This window comes from Malania oleifera, chromosome 6, assembly GCF_029873635.1.
Source record: "Malania oleifera isolate guangnan ecotype guangnan chromosome 6, ASM2987363v1, whole genome shotgun sequence".
NCBI lineage: Eukaryota > Viridiplantae > Streptophyta > Magnoliopsida > Santalales > Ximeniaceae > Malania > Malania oleifera.
The window spans coordinates 22,977,524-22,993,072 of NC_080422.1; the positions used below are offsets into that span (position 1 = coordinate 22,977,524).

Here is a 15,549-nt window from a genome sequence, read left to right on the forward strand (position 1 = left end):
TCTATTGGGGTTGAAATCTGACACATCTGAAACATCTTGTTTTTCACCATCAGTAATATGTTGATTGATGGTCATTGGGTGATTGTGAAGCACTCCCCTGCCTAATATATAAATGCCTTCTGGACGTTTATTTCTGAGCAGATGGGCTGACAGAGTACGTCCCCTTTTATGCCATTGACAGAACCTAGAAAGCTGAAGTTTGATGCAATCTGACAACTCCCTGCAACTTGAAACTTGGAACCCATCAGTCTTCTCGGATCAAGCTTCTTGATTTGCACTACAAATTACCATAGTCATATATCTTCGCTTGAATGACACACAGTTTGATTAATTTTATAGAAACAAACTGTTTTTATTCTTTATTTTTGGGTCCTTTTTTTGAAATAATGACCAGGATCTTATTAAGAAAGGGAGCAATGTACAGAGGACTAGAGATAGGACCTTAGGTGTTGAACTTCAGAGAGATGGGAAAACAGCTAGTTAAAATTTATCATATACATATATTATATATATCAATCAAGGGTTGAACCCCCTTGTAATTACACTTCTAAATTATTTTTTGAGACGTGCCTGTCTTTTATCTTTGATCTGTCAATTATGCAATTGGTGTCTAATCTTATTGTTGTAATCAGGTGCATATTGCTGGTGTGGGTGATTTTAGTCTAGCTGGTGTTATGGGCTTACCAGATCCTTGCCCTCTTCCATCGGCTGCTAAGAAAAAGGGACTGCGTGACAAGGAGAAGCTATTTTATGGACCCATGTCTGGACTTGGGGATCTGTTGTATGACAAGGATGCTGTCTACATTAACATAAATGACCATTTTGTACAGTTTTCGAAGGTTGATGATAAAGATGAAGTGGCATGCAAAGGTTTTTAATTCATTTCTTTGTTTTGAAATGTATTATGTGGACAAGATATGTCTTTAGTTATTTTTTGTGAAGGTTAAATGTTTTGCAGAATTTCTTCTTTACATTTATGCATCTTCCTTTTATTGAAGTCGAGAAGTTGAATTTTCAAATTATTTCTTTATGGATGTGCAAATGTATGCACATGCATGCATATGAACATTCATATATATTTGTATTTATGAGTTATGTTGTATGTATGTTATGTGCATGGGTGAATTAATGCATATGGCAATATCTTTAGTTCTTGCTGCAGTTCCCGTGATTGTTTTTTGACAGTAGGTTGTATGTCTTACCAGAAAGGGATCGTGACGTTGGTGAAGTTCTGGTGAAATCACTACAGAATACGAAATATTCAATTGATGAAAAGCTAGAGAACAGCTTCATTACCCTTTTTGGCAGGAAGCCTAATATGTCATCAGTTGCCCAGTGTGATTCCCAAGATGCTATTGAAGATACTGAACCAATTCATGGAATTGAGTCCTCAGAGCAATATCATTCTGAGGATGAAATTGAAGCTGATGGATTTGATGAAATAAGTGATGCGGAGGATTTTGATGGTTCAGAGTTTTCTGAGCAAGATAGTGAATCTCAAAAAGGTGCAACTGCTATGAGTAAAGTTAGTGGTTCTGATAAAGATAGCAGCTATGCATTGTCACAGCAAGTTTCTTTAAAAAATTCCTTAGAGGAGTGTATTGAGTTCCATGATGGAAGGCTGAGAAGAAAAGCTATATTTGGAAATGACATTGATCATAATGATCTGAAGGTAATCCTATAAAACAAATTTTTTTTTTTAGCACTATGATCAGCTGAACTATTTTTTGGGGCAATATTATCATATAATTTTTTGCCATTTATAATTTTTGATATTTTCTTTTATTATTTGATGAGGCAGTGGGTTTGTTTCAAATGAAAGGTTCATTGTCTTATGTCACTACATGTGTTTCTGTAAAAGAAGCCTGTTGATACCTAATCTATCCTATATATAAAACAGAGTATTTCCAAAAAGATTTACATTAAACTAAATTAAATAAATTTGTGTTTCAGAAATTATTTTAGACAGGATAAGATTTGAACTTGAAAAACTTTGTGTAGCACAAATAATGTGAACCATTTGGTGAACAAAACTATCTCTATCTTTATAGATAAGACAAAAAAATGTTCATTTTGGTTGAAAAATGAAATAAAATAAATTTGACAGTGTTGTAAATGTTAAGTAAACAAGACATATCCTGAAAAAATCGGGTTTCGACATTGTCTGAAACTTTTTAAACCATAAAATATTATTTATATTAACAATCTACTTGACTTCTAAAAGATAAATGTAAATGGAATCCTCTAAAAACAATGATCAAATTCTTTTGAAATTAAAATGAACTTAGTAATTGACCCATAAGAATAAACAAAAAGATAATAACTTGAAATTTTCAGTTAAAAGAAAGTACAACAATATTTAACCCGTAAGTATAAACAAAAAGATAATATGTTGAAATTTTCAGTGAAGAGACAGTACAATAATATTTAACCCATAAGTATAAACAAAGAGATAATAAGTTGAAATTTTCAGTTAAGAGAAAGTACAGTAATATAAGTCATTTTGAGAATGGAAATATCCTTGTTTTCTAAAAATAAGACAAAGCATTCCCATGAAATTCTATGTTCAATTAAAATTAAATAGAATTTCATTTGGATAAATAATTTTAGATAGATTAATTTTGAACTTGAAAACTTTGTGCATAACTTTGATTTGCTACCTATGGTAGTTGAAAAGGCCGTATTCCTACTGTGGAGTTTCGATAAATTTGTCATAGTAAAAAGTTCATTGGTTTATTATTAGACTTTGATTTCAACAGATATCTGATTGTAATAATTAATTCTCACTATCAATCAAAATGGTAGTTACACCAAAAATGCCTTTTTGGTTGAAGAATAGAGTGAAATTAATTGTATCATAAATGTTGAGTAAAGAATGTTTTTCTTGAAAAATATAGATTAGTAAATCCTTCTTAAAACTATTGTAAAATGTCAAATATCATTAAAATAGAGTGATAAACAATAAATTTGTTTTAATATAGATTAGTGAATCCCTCTAAAAAACAAATGTTAAATTTGTTTAAATTAGAATAAACTTTGTAACAGAATACTCCCATGCCATGGGGTGGGGGTATTGGGAGGTCAAGTTATATGCAGTTTTGGCTCCCTAGTTGGGAGAGATTATTTCCATGGTGAACTTATGCCCTGCAGGTTTCGATGTAATGCCCTTACCGATGAGTCAATCTAGCTCCTTTTTTGTCCTCCTAAATCTGCTGGCTGCTGGGAAGCGGGTAAGGTTGACTTGTTAAAGGTGTTTCAGGAGTTTCATGCATATGCCGTGATCCCTAAGAGTATGTATTTGACCTTTATCACTTTAGTTCCGAAGAAGAATTGATCTGTTAGGGTTCTTGACTTCTATCATATTGGTTTGATTATGAGTGTTTCTGATAATTGCTAAGGTTTTGGCTGGTAGGATTAAGTAGGTGGTTGGAAGTGCCATTTATAGTTCCTTGGCGGCTTTTGTAGGTGTATTCGTGTAGTTATATTTTGGAGGCTGTCCTTGTGGCTAAAGAGATTGTGGAGGATGTGGGGAGGAGTAAGAAGCATAATTTACCCTCTTAAGTTGGACTGTGAGATGGCATATTACAGGTGTAGTTGGCATTTTTTGGATGAGGTCTTAGATAGGAAGGGTTTTAGTTTTTCCATTGTGGCAGGGCTGGGTTAGAGGTTGTCTTTGATCTGCTTCCTTTCCTGCAGTTATTAATGGTCTACCTAACATTTGGTTTTTAGCCTGTAGGGTGAGGCAAGGGGATCCTTTATCTCCCTTTCCTTTATTTTGGTTGTTGATGTTTTGATGGTATGACTGAGAGGGCAATAGATAGGGATTTGTTGGTGTGAGACAAAGGGGACCCTTTATCACCCTTTCTCTTTATTTTTGTTGCTGATATGTTGGGTAGGATGATTGAGACAGCCATATATAGAGGTCTGGCTCATGATATTGTTGTAGGTAGGGATGGAGTGATCTTATAACATCTGCAATTTGCAGATGATGCTATTCTGTTGTTGTTAGATGACAGAAGATCATTTTGTCACCATTTTACAGGTTTTTGAGTTGGTAAAAATGTTCAAGATAACTTTAGATAAATGTGGTCTAGCTGCTTTTAATTTGTGTTTCCTGATGTGATTTCTAGGTATGTCGCCTTTGTGAGTTTTGGGGCCTTGTAGTGGTCTTTGGCTCATTTAGGTGTTTCTTTTGATTAGAATCCTCAATTTGTGAGGTTTTGGGATCTGGATGTGTTGAAACGTTTACATGGGTGGAAGGATGATGCGGGTTTTGTTACTTTAATCCAGGTGTGTCTTTCTTTGGTTCCCTTGTATTTTTTCAATCCTTAATAAAATTCCGGTTGGGGCCTATTAACTAGAGAGGATCATGTGTGATTTTCTTTGGTTAGGGGGTGAGAAGAGGGATCATCATGTGAGTTAGGAGGTTGTTTGAAGGTATAAATACGTATGGGCTTGAGTCTCTTATTTTGGTGTCTAAAAACATTGCTGTGATGGGTAAATGGTTGTGATATTTTCCTTTGAAAAATTGACTCCATTTTACATAAAATAAATGTGGTCTGCATGATAACGGGCAGAATGCTAATATTCTAGCTAGAGTTTCACATACAAGTCTATGTACGTTCATTTTGCAAGTAACTTCTTTTTTCTTTCTTTGTGCCAAATATAAAGTGGGAGATGGTGCAGAGTTCATTTTAAGAAAGACTTCTGGCTTACAGAAAATTATGTTTTTTAGTTGCTTTTCCTTATATATTTCATCTTTTGCGTCTTGATCCACTTATATCTTTGTTCCTCGTTATGAATAGTTCTATTGTTTCTTGAGATCTTCAGTTTTGTTGGAACCTTAATGATGGGGTAACCGTGGAACTTTTTTCAGTCCTGGGTTTGTTAGATTCTAATCTTTACTTTTATTGTGGGGATGTTAAGATTTTTTGTTTGGATAGTTCCCGTGTTTTCTCTTGTAAATTGTTTTATACTCATCTAAACTTGTATTTCCATTCTTGTGTCCACTTTCTAATTGAGTGTGGAAAGCTAAAATTCCTTCCTGATTGGGTGTTGTGTTATGATAGTAACGAGGATCATGGTCATTTGTTTCTTAACTGCACTCTGGCTGGTGCTTATGGAACAAACTGTTTGGTTTGTTGGTAGAGTGTTGGGGTTGTCCTCATGCTCTGGAGGCATTTCTGTTGATTGGTGTTAAGAGGATTGGGAAGGCATAGGAACTTTAGAATATTGTGGTGCTGTGCAGTGTTGTTTGCAGTCTTATGGGCTCTTTGGCTGGAGAGGAATGCCTTTATATTTCGAGATCAAGGTTCATCTCTAGATTTGGGGGGTGTTTGATAAAGTTAAGTGCTGAATAATGAATTCAATTGTGAATCTAACTGGAATTAGCCTTTAAATTTGAATGCTGAGTTGTTTCAGTCGTTTGGTAACTAACTTCAAAATATATGTCTTTCCTGTTTTTACTCAAAATTATTTCTTTATAATTAATTTTTTCAACAGAAATCATATTTTTTTTATTATAGCAAAAATAATGTCTCAAAACTTAAAATTTAAAAATATTATTAGTTAAATGTATTTTCTTTTAATAAAAATATCATAAAAGATAAAAATATCAACGCCTGCCATTTCTTATTGAACTCTTGAAATTTTCCTGATTGCTTCATCAATGTTGAAATATAGCTTCTGCTTCGGCTCTGGCTACCAAGATTGGGATCTATATTATGTATTTTTCAGTGACAAACAGCTCGAGGATTTTGCAGCTGATAGATCTCAACCCTTGGTTATATATGGTTTTTACTGTGAGTTCTTTGTTGTCACTGAGCTTGCCGGTGGAGTGATCGAGGAGCTGTGAGCAAGGAGTATGTGGTTGTGTGCTCATGTGTGAAAAGAAGAGAGAAGGTAATTTGTGGTGTTTTACGGGCAGACGTTTTAAAATGAGGCAAATCCCTGGTGCTGATTGATTCAGCAAGGAGATCAATGCTAGTTTGATCTGAGGGCATTAAGCACCTATTCGGAGTTTAAAAAAACAATATGGCCTCACTTAATGAAGAACGTAACCTTTAATTGGAGGTTATTAACTATTAAGTGCAAACAAACACCCCCTTAATCTGAGACAGTATTGGTTTTTTGCTCCTTTTTTGTATTCTCTACAGGGCGTTTTGGCAATATAACTTTTTTTGGTTGGTCTTATTGGGTTAATCTTGCTTTTCCATTTGTATTAAATTCTTATTTTATTTTATATTTTGTTTTTTCCTTTTTGTACAGTCTTCTTTCTTCATAAGCTTTTCTCATCCAGAAAGAAATCTAGGCATGTTTTTCAAAGTATTGTAGCTACATACTGGTTACTAATATCTTATCATATTTATGCATGTTTGCTACTCAAGACTAACTTGGCCTTTTGATGTGGATAGGGACTGCTTCATATCATTTTTTTTTTTCGTTTACACTGTGTGTGTGTGTGTACATATATATATTTTAATTTTTTTTTAATTTTATGAACAATGGAGAATCTAGTAAAGAAATTGATCATAATTTTATTATCAAATCAAAAAGCAAATATTATTGCAAAAAATTATTAACAATTTGTTGTGAATATTATTTAATCATATGATGAAATCTGACCATTTTCTTGTAATTGGGTAAACAATCTTTGATTTTCTAAAATTAATGTTTAAAATATAATTCAATTGTATTTATATGTTATAAGTATATCATAATTTAAGTTATAGCAAGCAAAATATAAATTCATTTTTTTCTATTTTAGCTCACAAGCTTAATTGAAAATTTATTTAAAAGAAAAAATCATTTAAGCTATATCAAAGATTATCTAAAAAACTATAACTTCTGTTTTACTCAAGATTATTCGCTTGCAATCATGGGCAACACATATAACATATTCATTGATATCAAATTTATGTGAAAGCAATTCCCCCAGTTATGATGGCACTTTCTTTTAACCCTTCTTAAAAACCCCATGTGGAAGTTCAACATGAAAAATGGAGTTTAATGCTTGTTTTAGTTCATTTTATGCTTTTTTTTTTTTGTTCTTGAAAACAGAAAAAAGTGGAGATAAAGCAAGACAATATGTCTGAAAACAGGTGATTTGTTAGAAACTACGAATAGTTGTTTTTCTAAATGTTAAATATTGTAATTTGTTAACAATTAAATTTTCCATATTTCTGTTTTTCTCATTTTTTAAAAAATTTAAAAGGTGTTATAAAAAGATGCAGATAATTAACAATAAAATAAATGCAGACGAGACCAAGATTTTACATGGTTCGGATATACCTACTCCACGGGCGGATGGGATCAAACTCCACTATGTTAAAAGGAATAACAATATGTATTTGGCTTTGTACAAATATCTCACTTCCTCACCTTGTACAAAATATCTCACTTTCTCTTTTCTCTTCTGCTTCTCCTCTTTCTGTCTGAGTTTGCCTTCTTCTCAGTCTGATCCTCTTTTATTTCTGTGCACACTCCTTTCCTCATCTGTACCTCTTTTTATAGCCGCAGAAGGGGCATGTGAGGATAATATTTATTTTGTTTTTGCTTCATTATTCAACGGAGCATGGAAAAGGTGGATGATTGATAGAGGAAGAGTGAAGGGAGTAGTTGGAGGCATTTATTCTAGGGATGGGGACATCCACCATTTATTTCACAACAAAAGGCTAATTTTGGGAAACTTAGTGAATTCACTGTAATCTTTGCTACAGCTTAATGGAACACAATATTGTGTTTGCGGTATTTTATGAACTGATCATTTAGAGTTCGACAGGGAGTACTGACTCTAGATTGTACATTGGAGCCTCTGAAGGTTTGTGGTTTGCACTATGTGCTTACTTTTATTTTTAGATTCATGCTTGTAGATGTAAAAATATGTTTCTGGTTTATATTTATCTTTGTCATAAGCTGTGTAATAATCGTGCTATTCACTTGCTGTGTTGTATTCATATTCATCATGCTCACTTCTTTGTAGGATGCTGATGGAGATAATGACAATGAAGAAAATGATGAGGATTTAGATGAAGATGCTGAAGAAGATGCTAATGATGTAGATAACCTGCCATCTTCTGATTCAGATTTTTCAGAGGAAGTAGAAAATCAAAGGACAGGTGGTAAAGTTTCCCCCTCTATGTTGATATATTCATATTTGGGGACTTAAATGTATATATTGTTTTAGACATGTTTCCATGAATTGAGCTTAAACAATCTTGAGGCAGAACCAATCAAGATGGGTACACTGAAAAGCTCAACTGTGAATGGAAGCATGCCTTATGTTTTTATGTCTTTCCTCATCTGTCTCTTGTTTATGTTTCTTGGTTAGGATTTATGGTGGATTATCTTGTTTTATAATATTTTCCTTTGTTTCCTGGGCTTTTTTATTGTTTCCCTTCACAGATGATGAGATGGGAAATGCTTCGAAGTGGAAAGAGTCCTTGTTGAGTAGAACGGTCCTGAGACAGAAGGCCAATCTTATGCAACTCGTGTATGGAAACTCTGCATCAAAGTTGGTAACTTCTATTGATGAAGTGCATGAAAGCAGCGAGGATAATGAAAGTGAGGATGATTTCTTTAAGCCGAAAGGAGAGGGAAAAAAGGTTCGTTCCAGAAGCTATGGTACCATTGTCTTTCTTCATCGTCTTCTTCTCATGTGAATTTTTGTGCACATGCATGTGTTTTGTGTTTATGTTTTGTTCTCTTGTTTTGTTTTGTTTTGAGTAAAAAATGCTTCTTTAAGAACCTAGTTAATTTTATTTGAGAAACTTAATCCATATGCTTGACCTTTGATAACTGGAATTTTGCATGTTTCACTCTTTTTTGAACTGTATTACCTTTTGCAGCGGCTGAAGGAAGGATTTGATGGTAACACATGCAATTCTGAGGATTGTTCCAAATTTACAAATCATGCAAATCTCAGAAACTGGAAAAGGGAAGAGTTTGTTGAAAGTATTCGTGATCGTTTTGTCACTGGAGATTGGTCAAAGGCTGCTCTCAGAAGTCAAGTTTCAGAGGCTGATGAAGCAGTTTATGGTGATTTTGAAGATTTGGAAACAGGGGAGAAGTATGAGAGCCATCAAACTGGCGATGCTGACCATGCAATGCAGAACGAAAAGGACTTAGCAATTGAGAAGCGGAGGCTTAAAAAACTTGCTCTCCGTGCAAAATTTGATGCTGAATATCCTTTTCATTTGAAATGTTATTTAATATTTCAGTACATGCTTTCTTGCTGTGTTTCTATTTGAGCCTTATTTTTTCTTGTGAGGGTTGGGGTGTTACAATTCCAATTTGTTGCATGTCAAATCTGTCTGCTCATCCATGTGACTGAACATTGTAACCTTAATATTGATCTACATATGAATCACCTGAGGAGGATATTGATAAACCTGAGGCAAAATCACAACTTAGCCAAGATAAGGAAGGTGGATTTTATGACAAGGTAAACTTTGAGGCTTGTATTTTGATATCTTTTTATGTTAGTTTGATGCATTTTCTAAAATTCTCATGTTTGGTTTTGCAGTTAAAGGAGGAGATTGAACTTCGGAAACAAATGAATATGGCTGAGCTTAATGATCTTGACGAGGCCACTCGTACTGAGGTGGAGGGCCTTAGAACAGGGACTTACCTAAGATTGGAGGTGCATGATATACCCTTATGAATGATTGGCATTGACCATAGCCATGACCCATGCCAGACGCCTCCTATTTTGGGGGGGAATTTGGAGCTTGGGCCTTAAAATGCGGAGGAATTATGTCGGATGGAGGTTGATATGTGCAGGTTGGGGATTATATCAATACTAAGTTCTTATTTTTTTTAATACTTCAGCTGTTATATATATGTTTTCGTGTATACCATTTTTGTGTGGCACATCTTGTTTTAATATGACACTCCTCTATTTTCATAAATTACTCTCAAATTAGGCTTACCAAAAAAGACAACCAAAGGCTCAATAAAAAGATAATTTAAAAATTTTCAAGCTTTTTTCTTTTGCTGCTTTTACCTTTTCTTTTTCCTTTTTCTGTTCCTGAAGAAGGGAAAAGTTTATTTTGATCTTGAGTTATTTTTGTAATTTTGTGGGTTTATTAAGCAGTGACTAGCAATCGTTTAATTAGCTTATGCTAGTAATTTATTACTACGTAATTGAAATCTTAGTAGTTTCAGAAAGTAGTCCAAATTCTTCACAATCCTGGAAGTTTCTTATGTGGTTGCTGTGGATGCATAGTTCTTTCTCTATCTTTCTCTCTCTCTCTCCCGTTTTTGCTCATCCTCCATCTTCTTAATTGTTACTCTCCTGGAGTTGCTTGTCACTGCAAGAGAACAGCACCAACATCCCCTCTGTGCCTCAAACTCCATTCTTCTGCATGATAATAGCTGATACCTTTTAGATATCTCCTCGCCTTTACTACCCATGGTTTTAAATATGGCTGGGTTAGTTAAGTAATGCCATTATGTAAAGGTTTTTTGGGTTACTGGTATGTTACACACCGTTAAATGAAGAAATTCACTGTCTTTGCTGCTGTTGCAGGTGGCTACTATTATGTAAAGGCTGCTACAGCCATTATTTATCTAGATTGTTTCAACAATAAATTTATATATATACATATATATACATTAAACTTTCTTCTTATTTTTCATCTTTTCCCTTTCATAACTCATTCTCGATAAGCTATGTCAAGAGAGGGGAAATTATAATGAGGGTGATAATGATACAAATTTTATTCGTTTCTATTAATATTCACAAGAGATGCATCAATTAACAATTTGATATGAGCATTATTTTGTTAAGAGAAGTTATTTATTTTGTCAATGTTAGTTATTTGATATTTCTTTTCTATGTTTTTCAATTTCAACCTTCTTTTCATTTTAGTTTTGTCTTTTTCAAGTTGTTAGTACTTTATTAATTTAATGATAGATTTATGATTATATATTATAAGTTTAAAACTTAGGTTATAGTTATGCAATATAACTTGTTGGTCAAAATTTATTAGATTTTTATTACTTTGACAAATAAACAATAGAACGTGTTTAATTTACTTATTATTTATGTACCTGACATGCTTAATAGATTAATGCAATGTATAATTAATTTTTTTATTAGTTAATTAACTTAATTTATCATACATATGATCAATGAAAAAAATGGGGTGGGAATCATTGTAGATAAAAGACCTAAAAAATAATGTGGTAGACGTCAAAAGAATAACGGATAGGATTAAAAAACAGAAGTACAAGATAGTTTTAGTTTTGAAGTCGTTAGATGTATTGAGTGAGTTCTAAAATGTCATTGTGCGTATTGTTCCCAACTAGGAAGTAGCCTAAAACCTAAAAAATCGCAAATTTGGGAGGATATGGATAGTGTTATACAAGGGATATCAAAGTCTGAAAAAGTATTCACAGGAGCTGATTTGAATGGACACATTGGTAAGGACAATAAAGGCTATGAGTGGATGCATGGAGGCTATGGATATGGAGATAAAAACGTGCCCGGTAATTCAATTTTAGATTTTTCCATGTCCTATGATTTGGTTATATTGAATACATGCTTTAAGAAAATAGGAGAACACTTAATAACCTTCAAGAGTGGACGAAATGAAAGTCAAATAGATTCTTTCTTAACCATGAGGGGAGATCGTTTATCTTGTAAGGACTGTAAGGTTATTCTAGGTTAAAGCTTGACTACGCAACATAGAGTTCTAGTATATATTTACTAGGAAGTGGACGAGAGAAAAAAATAAATCAATGTAGGAGGACCTAGGTGGTGAAGCCCGAAGGGAGAAAATAGAGTAAAATTTAAAAATAAAATAGTCAAAGAGGGGGATTGCATGATAGGGGATAAGGAGAAGCTGCGACCAATTTGATCGAATCGGATGAGGCTACTTTTATATAAAACATGTGGCAGAAAGAAAAGAGATTTCTGTTGACTTTAGAAAGAATGCTCTAAGGGCAGTAGAGAAAGCTGGTGGTGGAATCAAGATGTTTAAAAAGCCAAAAAGACAAAATGAATTTGGTACAAGAAAAATGGCAAAATTATAGCAGCATAGAAGGCCTTGAAAAAGTGTAAAGAGCCAAGAAAAGATGCAAAAAAGACCATTAGTGAAGTTAAACATCAAGCTTATGATAGTTTAGATGCTAGGCTGTATACGAAAGGAGGAGAAGGGGCTAGAGCTAGAGAAAGGAAGTGCGAAGACTTAGGTAAAGTTAATTGTATAAAGGATAAGAACGATAATGTCTTGGTTAAAGAATAAGGCATAAAAGAGAGGTGGCGAAGATACTTTGATGAGCTGTTTAATGAAAACCAAATTGAAAAAAAATGGGGAAAAGACATAAAATATGAGATTTATCCATAAAATTAGAGTCTGTAAAGTAAAGATGACGTTAAAAAAATGAAAAGTGGGAAATCTATAGGATTAGATAACATCCCAATTGAAGTGTGGAAATGTTTAGGGGATATTGGAAGTGTATGGTTAACAAATCTTTCAAGACAGAGGAATAGAGGAAAAGCACAATAGTACCTTTATACAAAAACAAAGGTGATATTCAAAATTGTAATAACTACCGAGGAATCAAACTTATGAGTCACATGATGAGATTGTGGAAAGCGTAATTGAACAAAGAATAAGGTTAGAAATGAGGGTCTTAGAGAATCAATTTGGTTGTATGCCTAGGAGGTAGACAATAGAAGCTATTTATTTTTTAAGAAGGCTAATGGAAAAGTTTATTGACCTTGAGAAAACATATGATAGAGTACCTAGGGATGTCCTTTGGTGGGTTTTGGAAAAGAAGGGAGTATGCAATAGATATACTAATATCATTAAGGATATGTATGATAGGGCAACGACCATTGTTAGGATTGAAGGAGGAGAGTCTTAAGAATTTCCAATCACAGTGGGGGTACATCATGGTTCTACGTTGAGTTTGTATCTTTCTCTTTATTGTTCAATGCACCCTATTCCAAAGCCATTTTCTGCGAACCAACCAGAATCCAATTGAACTTTAGTTTACTTCTAGGCTCTAATCGTACTTTCTAGTTTCTCCCAAAACCACAGCCCTGAAGCCCTTTATTTTCCTGGCTCCAAGCCCACCAAAGTCATGCATGTTGAGACAGAGAGACTATTTCCGAATTTGTCTTACATGATAGCATCTTATAAAATATTTTTGTGCATAACTTTTTTAGTGCACTTAAGTGTAATATATTGACTTTGTCCCACATGTCCTCGATAAAGGAAGATCTGAAGAAAAGGCAGTTTTTGTTAATTCAATTCTCTGTGCAACTCGTCTGATTTAGAATCCACTTATTTGGCGGCGTCATGAGTCTTTGAACAATTACATTTCATGACGGAACCCAAATGAGGGACGAAACTCTGTGGAGGGGGAAGGGACGAGAGAAAAGAAAGAAAAATTGGATTTATAGTACTACAGGGATTGTATCTGGCAAGAAAACGTATTATAATATAATCAAATTAGAGTTCTCGGTGCCATTTTGACACTATTCAGGTTTCCTGTGCTAGTCCTTTCCTTTTATACTCCTTTATTTGGAAAACTAAGGTTCACTAAAAATATGCTTTCACCTGGCTGCGGTCTTGAATAAAATCAATATGAATGTTTTAGTGGAGAAGGCCTAATTAGGCATTGGCACTAGATGTTTGTGTTATTTGTTATACTAGTGGTTATGCTTGTTCGCACATTTGTTCTTACATTATTAGTTTTCTTTGAGCACGGGGAATAATCTTTTTGGTGTATTTGGAGGGAGTTGGGTTTGTCCTTCTTTGGATGGGTTTTGTGGTCTTCATTTTAGGGGTAAGAGCGAAGTGCTCTGCTCATTAACTGCACAGCATAGAGTGTTAAATATGTGTACTAGAAAATGGAAAAGAAAGGGTAATATAAATCAGTGCAAGAGAATAGATGGTGGAACCAAAGGGAGAAAATATTTTAAAATTTAAAGCTAAAATGATAAGAGATGGTGATTGGACAATAGGGGATCGTGTAGAGGCAAACACTTTGGAGTAGGATATCTAGCTCTATTCAAAATGCTGTAATAGAGATTTTAGGTGAGTCAAGAGGAAGATTCTTGTATTGTAAAGAAAATTGGTGGTGGGATAAAAATGTTCAAAAATACGTAAAGACAAAAAGAATTTGGTATAAAACATCGCAAAAATGTTGAACGAGGAAAACTTTGAAAAAGTATAAAGAGACAAGAAAAATGCAAAAAAGGACATTAGTGGAGCTAAACATAGATCATATAATAATTTATATGCTAGACTAGATACAAAATGAGGAGGAAGATACGTATTTAAACTTGCTAAAGCTAGAGAAAGAAAGAGCAAGGGCTTGGGTAATGTAAAACGTAAACACATGAGGATGATATTGTTTTGTCTAAGAAAGAAGACATAAAAGAAAGATGGCGAAGTTACTTTTAATAGACTATTTAATGAAAACCAAGTAGAAGGCTTAAACCTTTAAACCTATAATTGACAAATGACGAAAAGACTAAAAATATGAGATTTATTTGCAAAATTAGCGTTGATGAAATTAAATTTGCATGAAAAATGAAAAATGGAAAAGTTAGGATCGGATGACATCCCAATTAAAGTTTGGAAATGCCTAGGTGATAGCAAAATATATGGTAAGTAATTTATGTAACAAAATTTTAAAAAAAAACTAAGAAAATGCTTGATGAATGGAGGGAAAACATTATAAGAGCTCTATACGAAAATAAAGGAGATATTCGAAACTATAATAACCATAGTGGAATTAAATTATGAGTCATAAAATGAAACTATGGGAAGCGTAATTGAACAAAATTAAGGTTAGAAATGAGAATCTCAGAAAATGAATTGGGTTTTATGCTCGGAAGATCTACTATAGAAGCTGTATATCTTTTAAGAAGATTAATAGAAAAATTTAGGAAAAATATGAGGGACTTGCATATTATTTTTATGGACTCAAAGAAAATTTGTGATAGGGTACTTATGAAAGTTATATGGTGGATTTTAGAAAAAAAAGGCATATGCAATAGGTATATTGATGTCATTAAGGTTTTGTATGATGGAATAACGACTAGTGTTAGTTCTAATGGTGGAGAGCTTAAAAGATTTCAAATCACAATATGTGTACATCAAGGATATGCTTTGACTCGCCCCTGGGCATAAGCTCAGGTGGTAAGGACTTGCGTCAGACGGCCTTGGACAAAGGTGAAGTCTGGGGTTCAAACCTTGCCTTTTGCAGTGCACATCCACGATTTATGTCCTACGTGTTGGTCAAGAGCATGATTGACGTAGGCATGGGATTAGTCTGGTGCGTAAGCCTAGGACACCCAACGATATCAAAAAAAAAAAGAAAAAAAAACAGAAATGCTTTGATCCCTTATGCTTTTGCATTAGTGATGGATGACCTTACAAGGAGTATCCAAAATGAGGATCTATGGTGTATGCTATTTGCCAATGATATTTTCTTGAATAATGAAATTAGGGGTAGAGTAGAATACAAGTTATGAGTTATATAGAGAAGTTTTAGAATTTAGGGGCTTTAGGATGAGTAGAAATAAGA

At 33.7% G+C, this 15,549-nt stretch overlaps 1 protein-coding gene across 1 annotated transcript in view; it reads left to right on the plus strand.

The window, feature by feature from the left end:
- The window catches only part of LOC131157705 (uncharacterized), a 66,105-nt gene that overhangs the window by 12,733 nt on the left and 37,823 nt on the right, over positions 1–15,549 (plus strand). Inside the window, 7 exon segments of the mRNA XM_058112040.1 lie at positions 633–870; positions 1,206–1,672; positions 7,982–8,117; positions 8,404–8,603; positions 8,847–9,181; positions 9,358–9,442; positions 9,524–9,766. Coding sequence (XP_057968023.1) covers positions 633–870; positions 1,206–1,672; positions 7,982–8,117; positions 8,404–8,603; positions 8,847–9,181; positions 9,358–9,442; positions 9,524–9,766 — 1,704 coding nt within the window.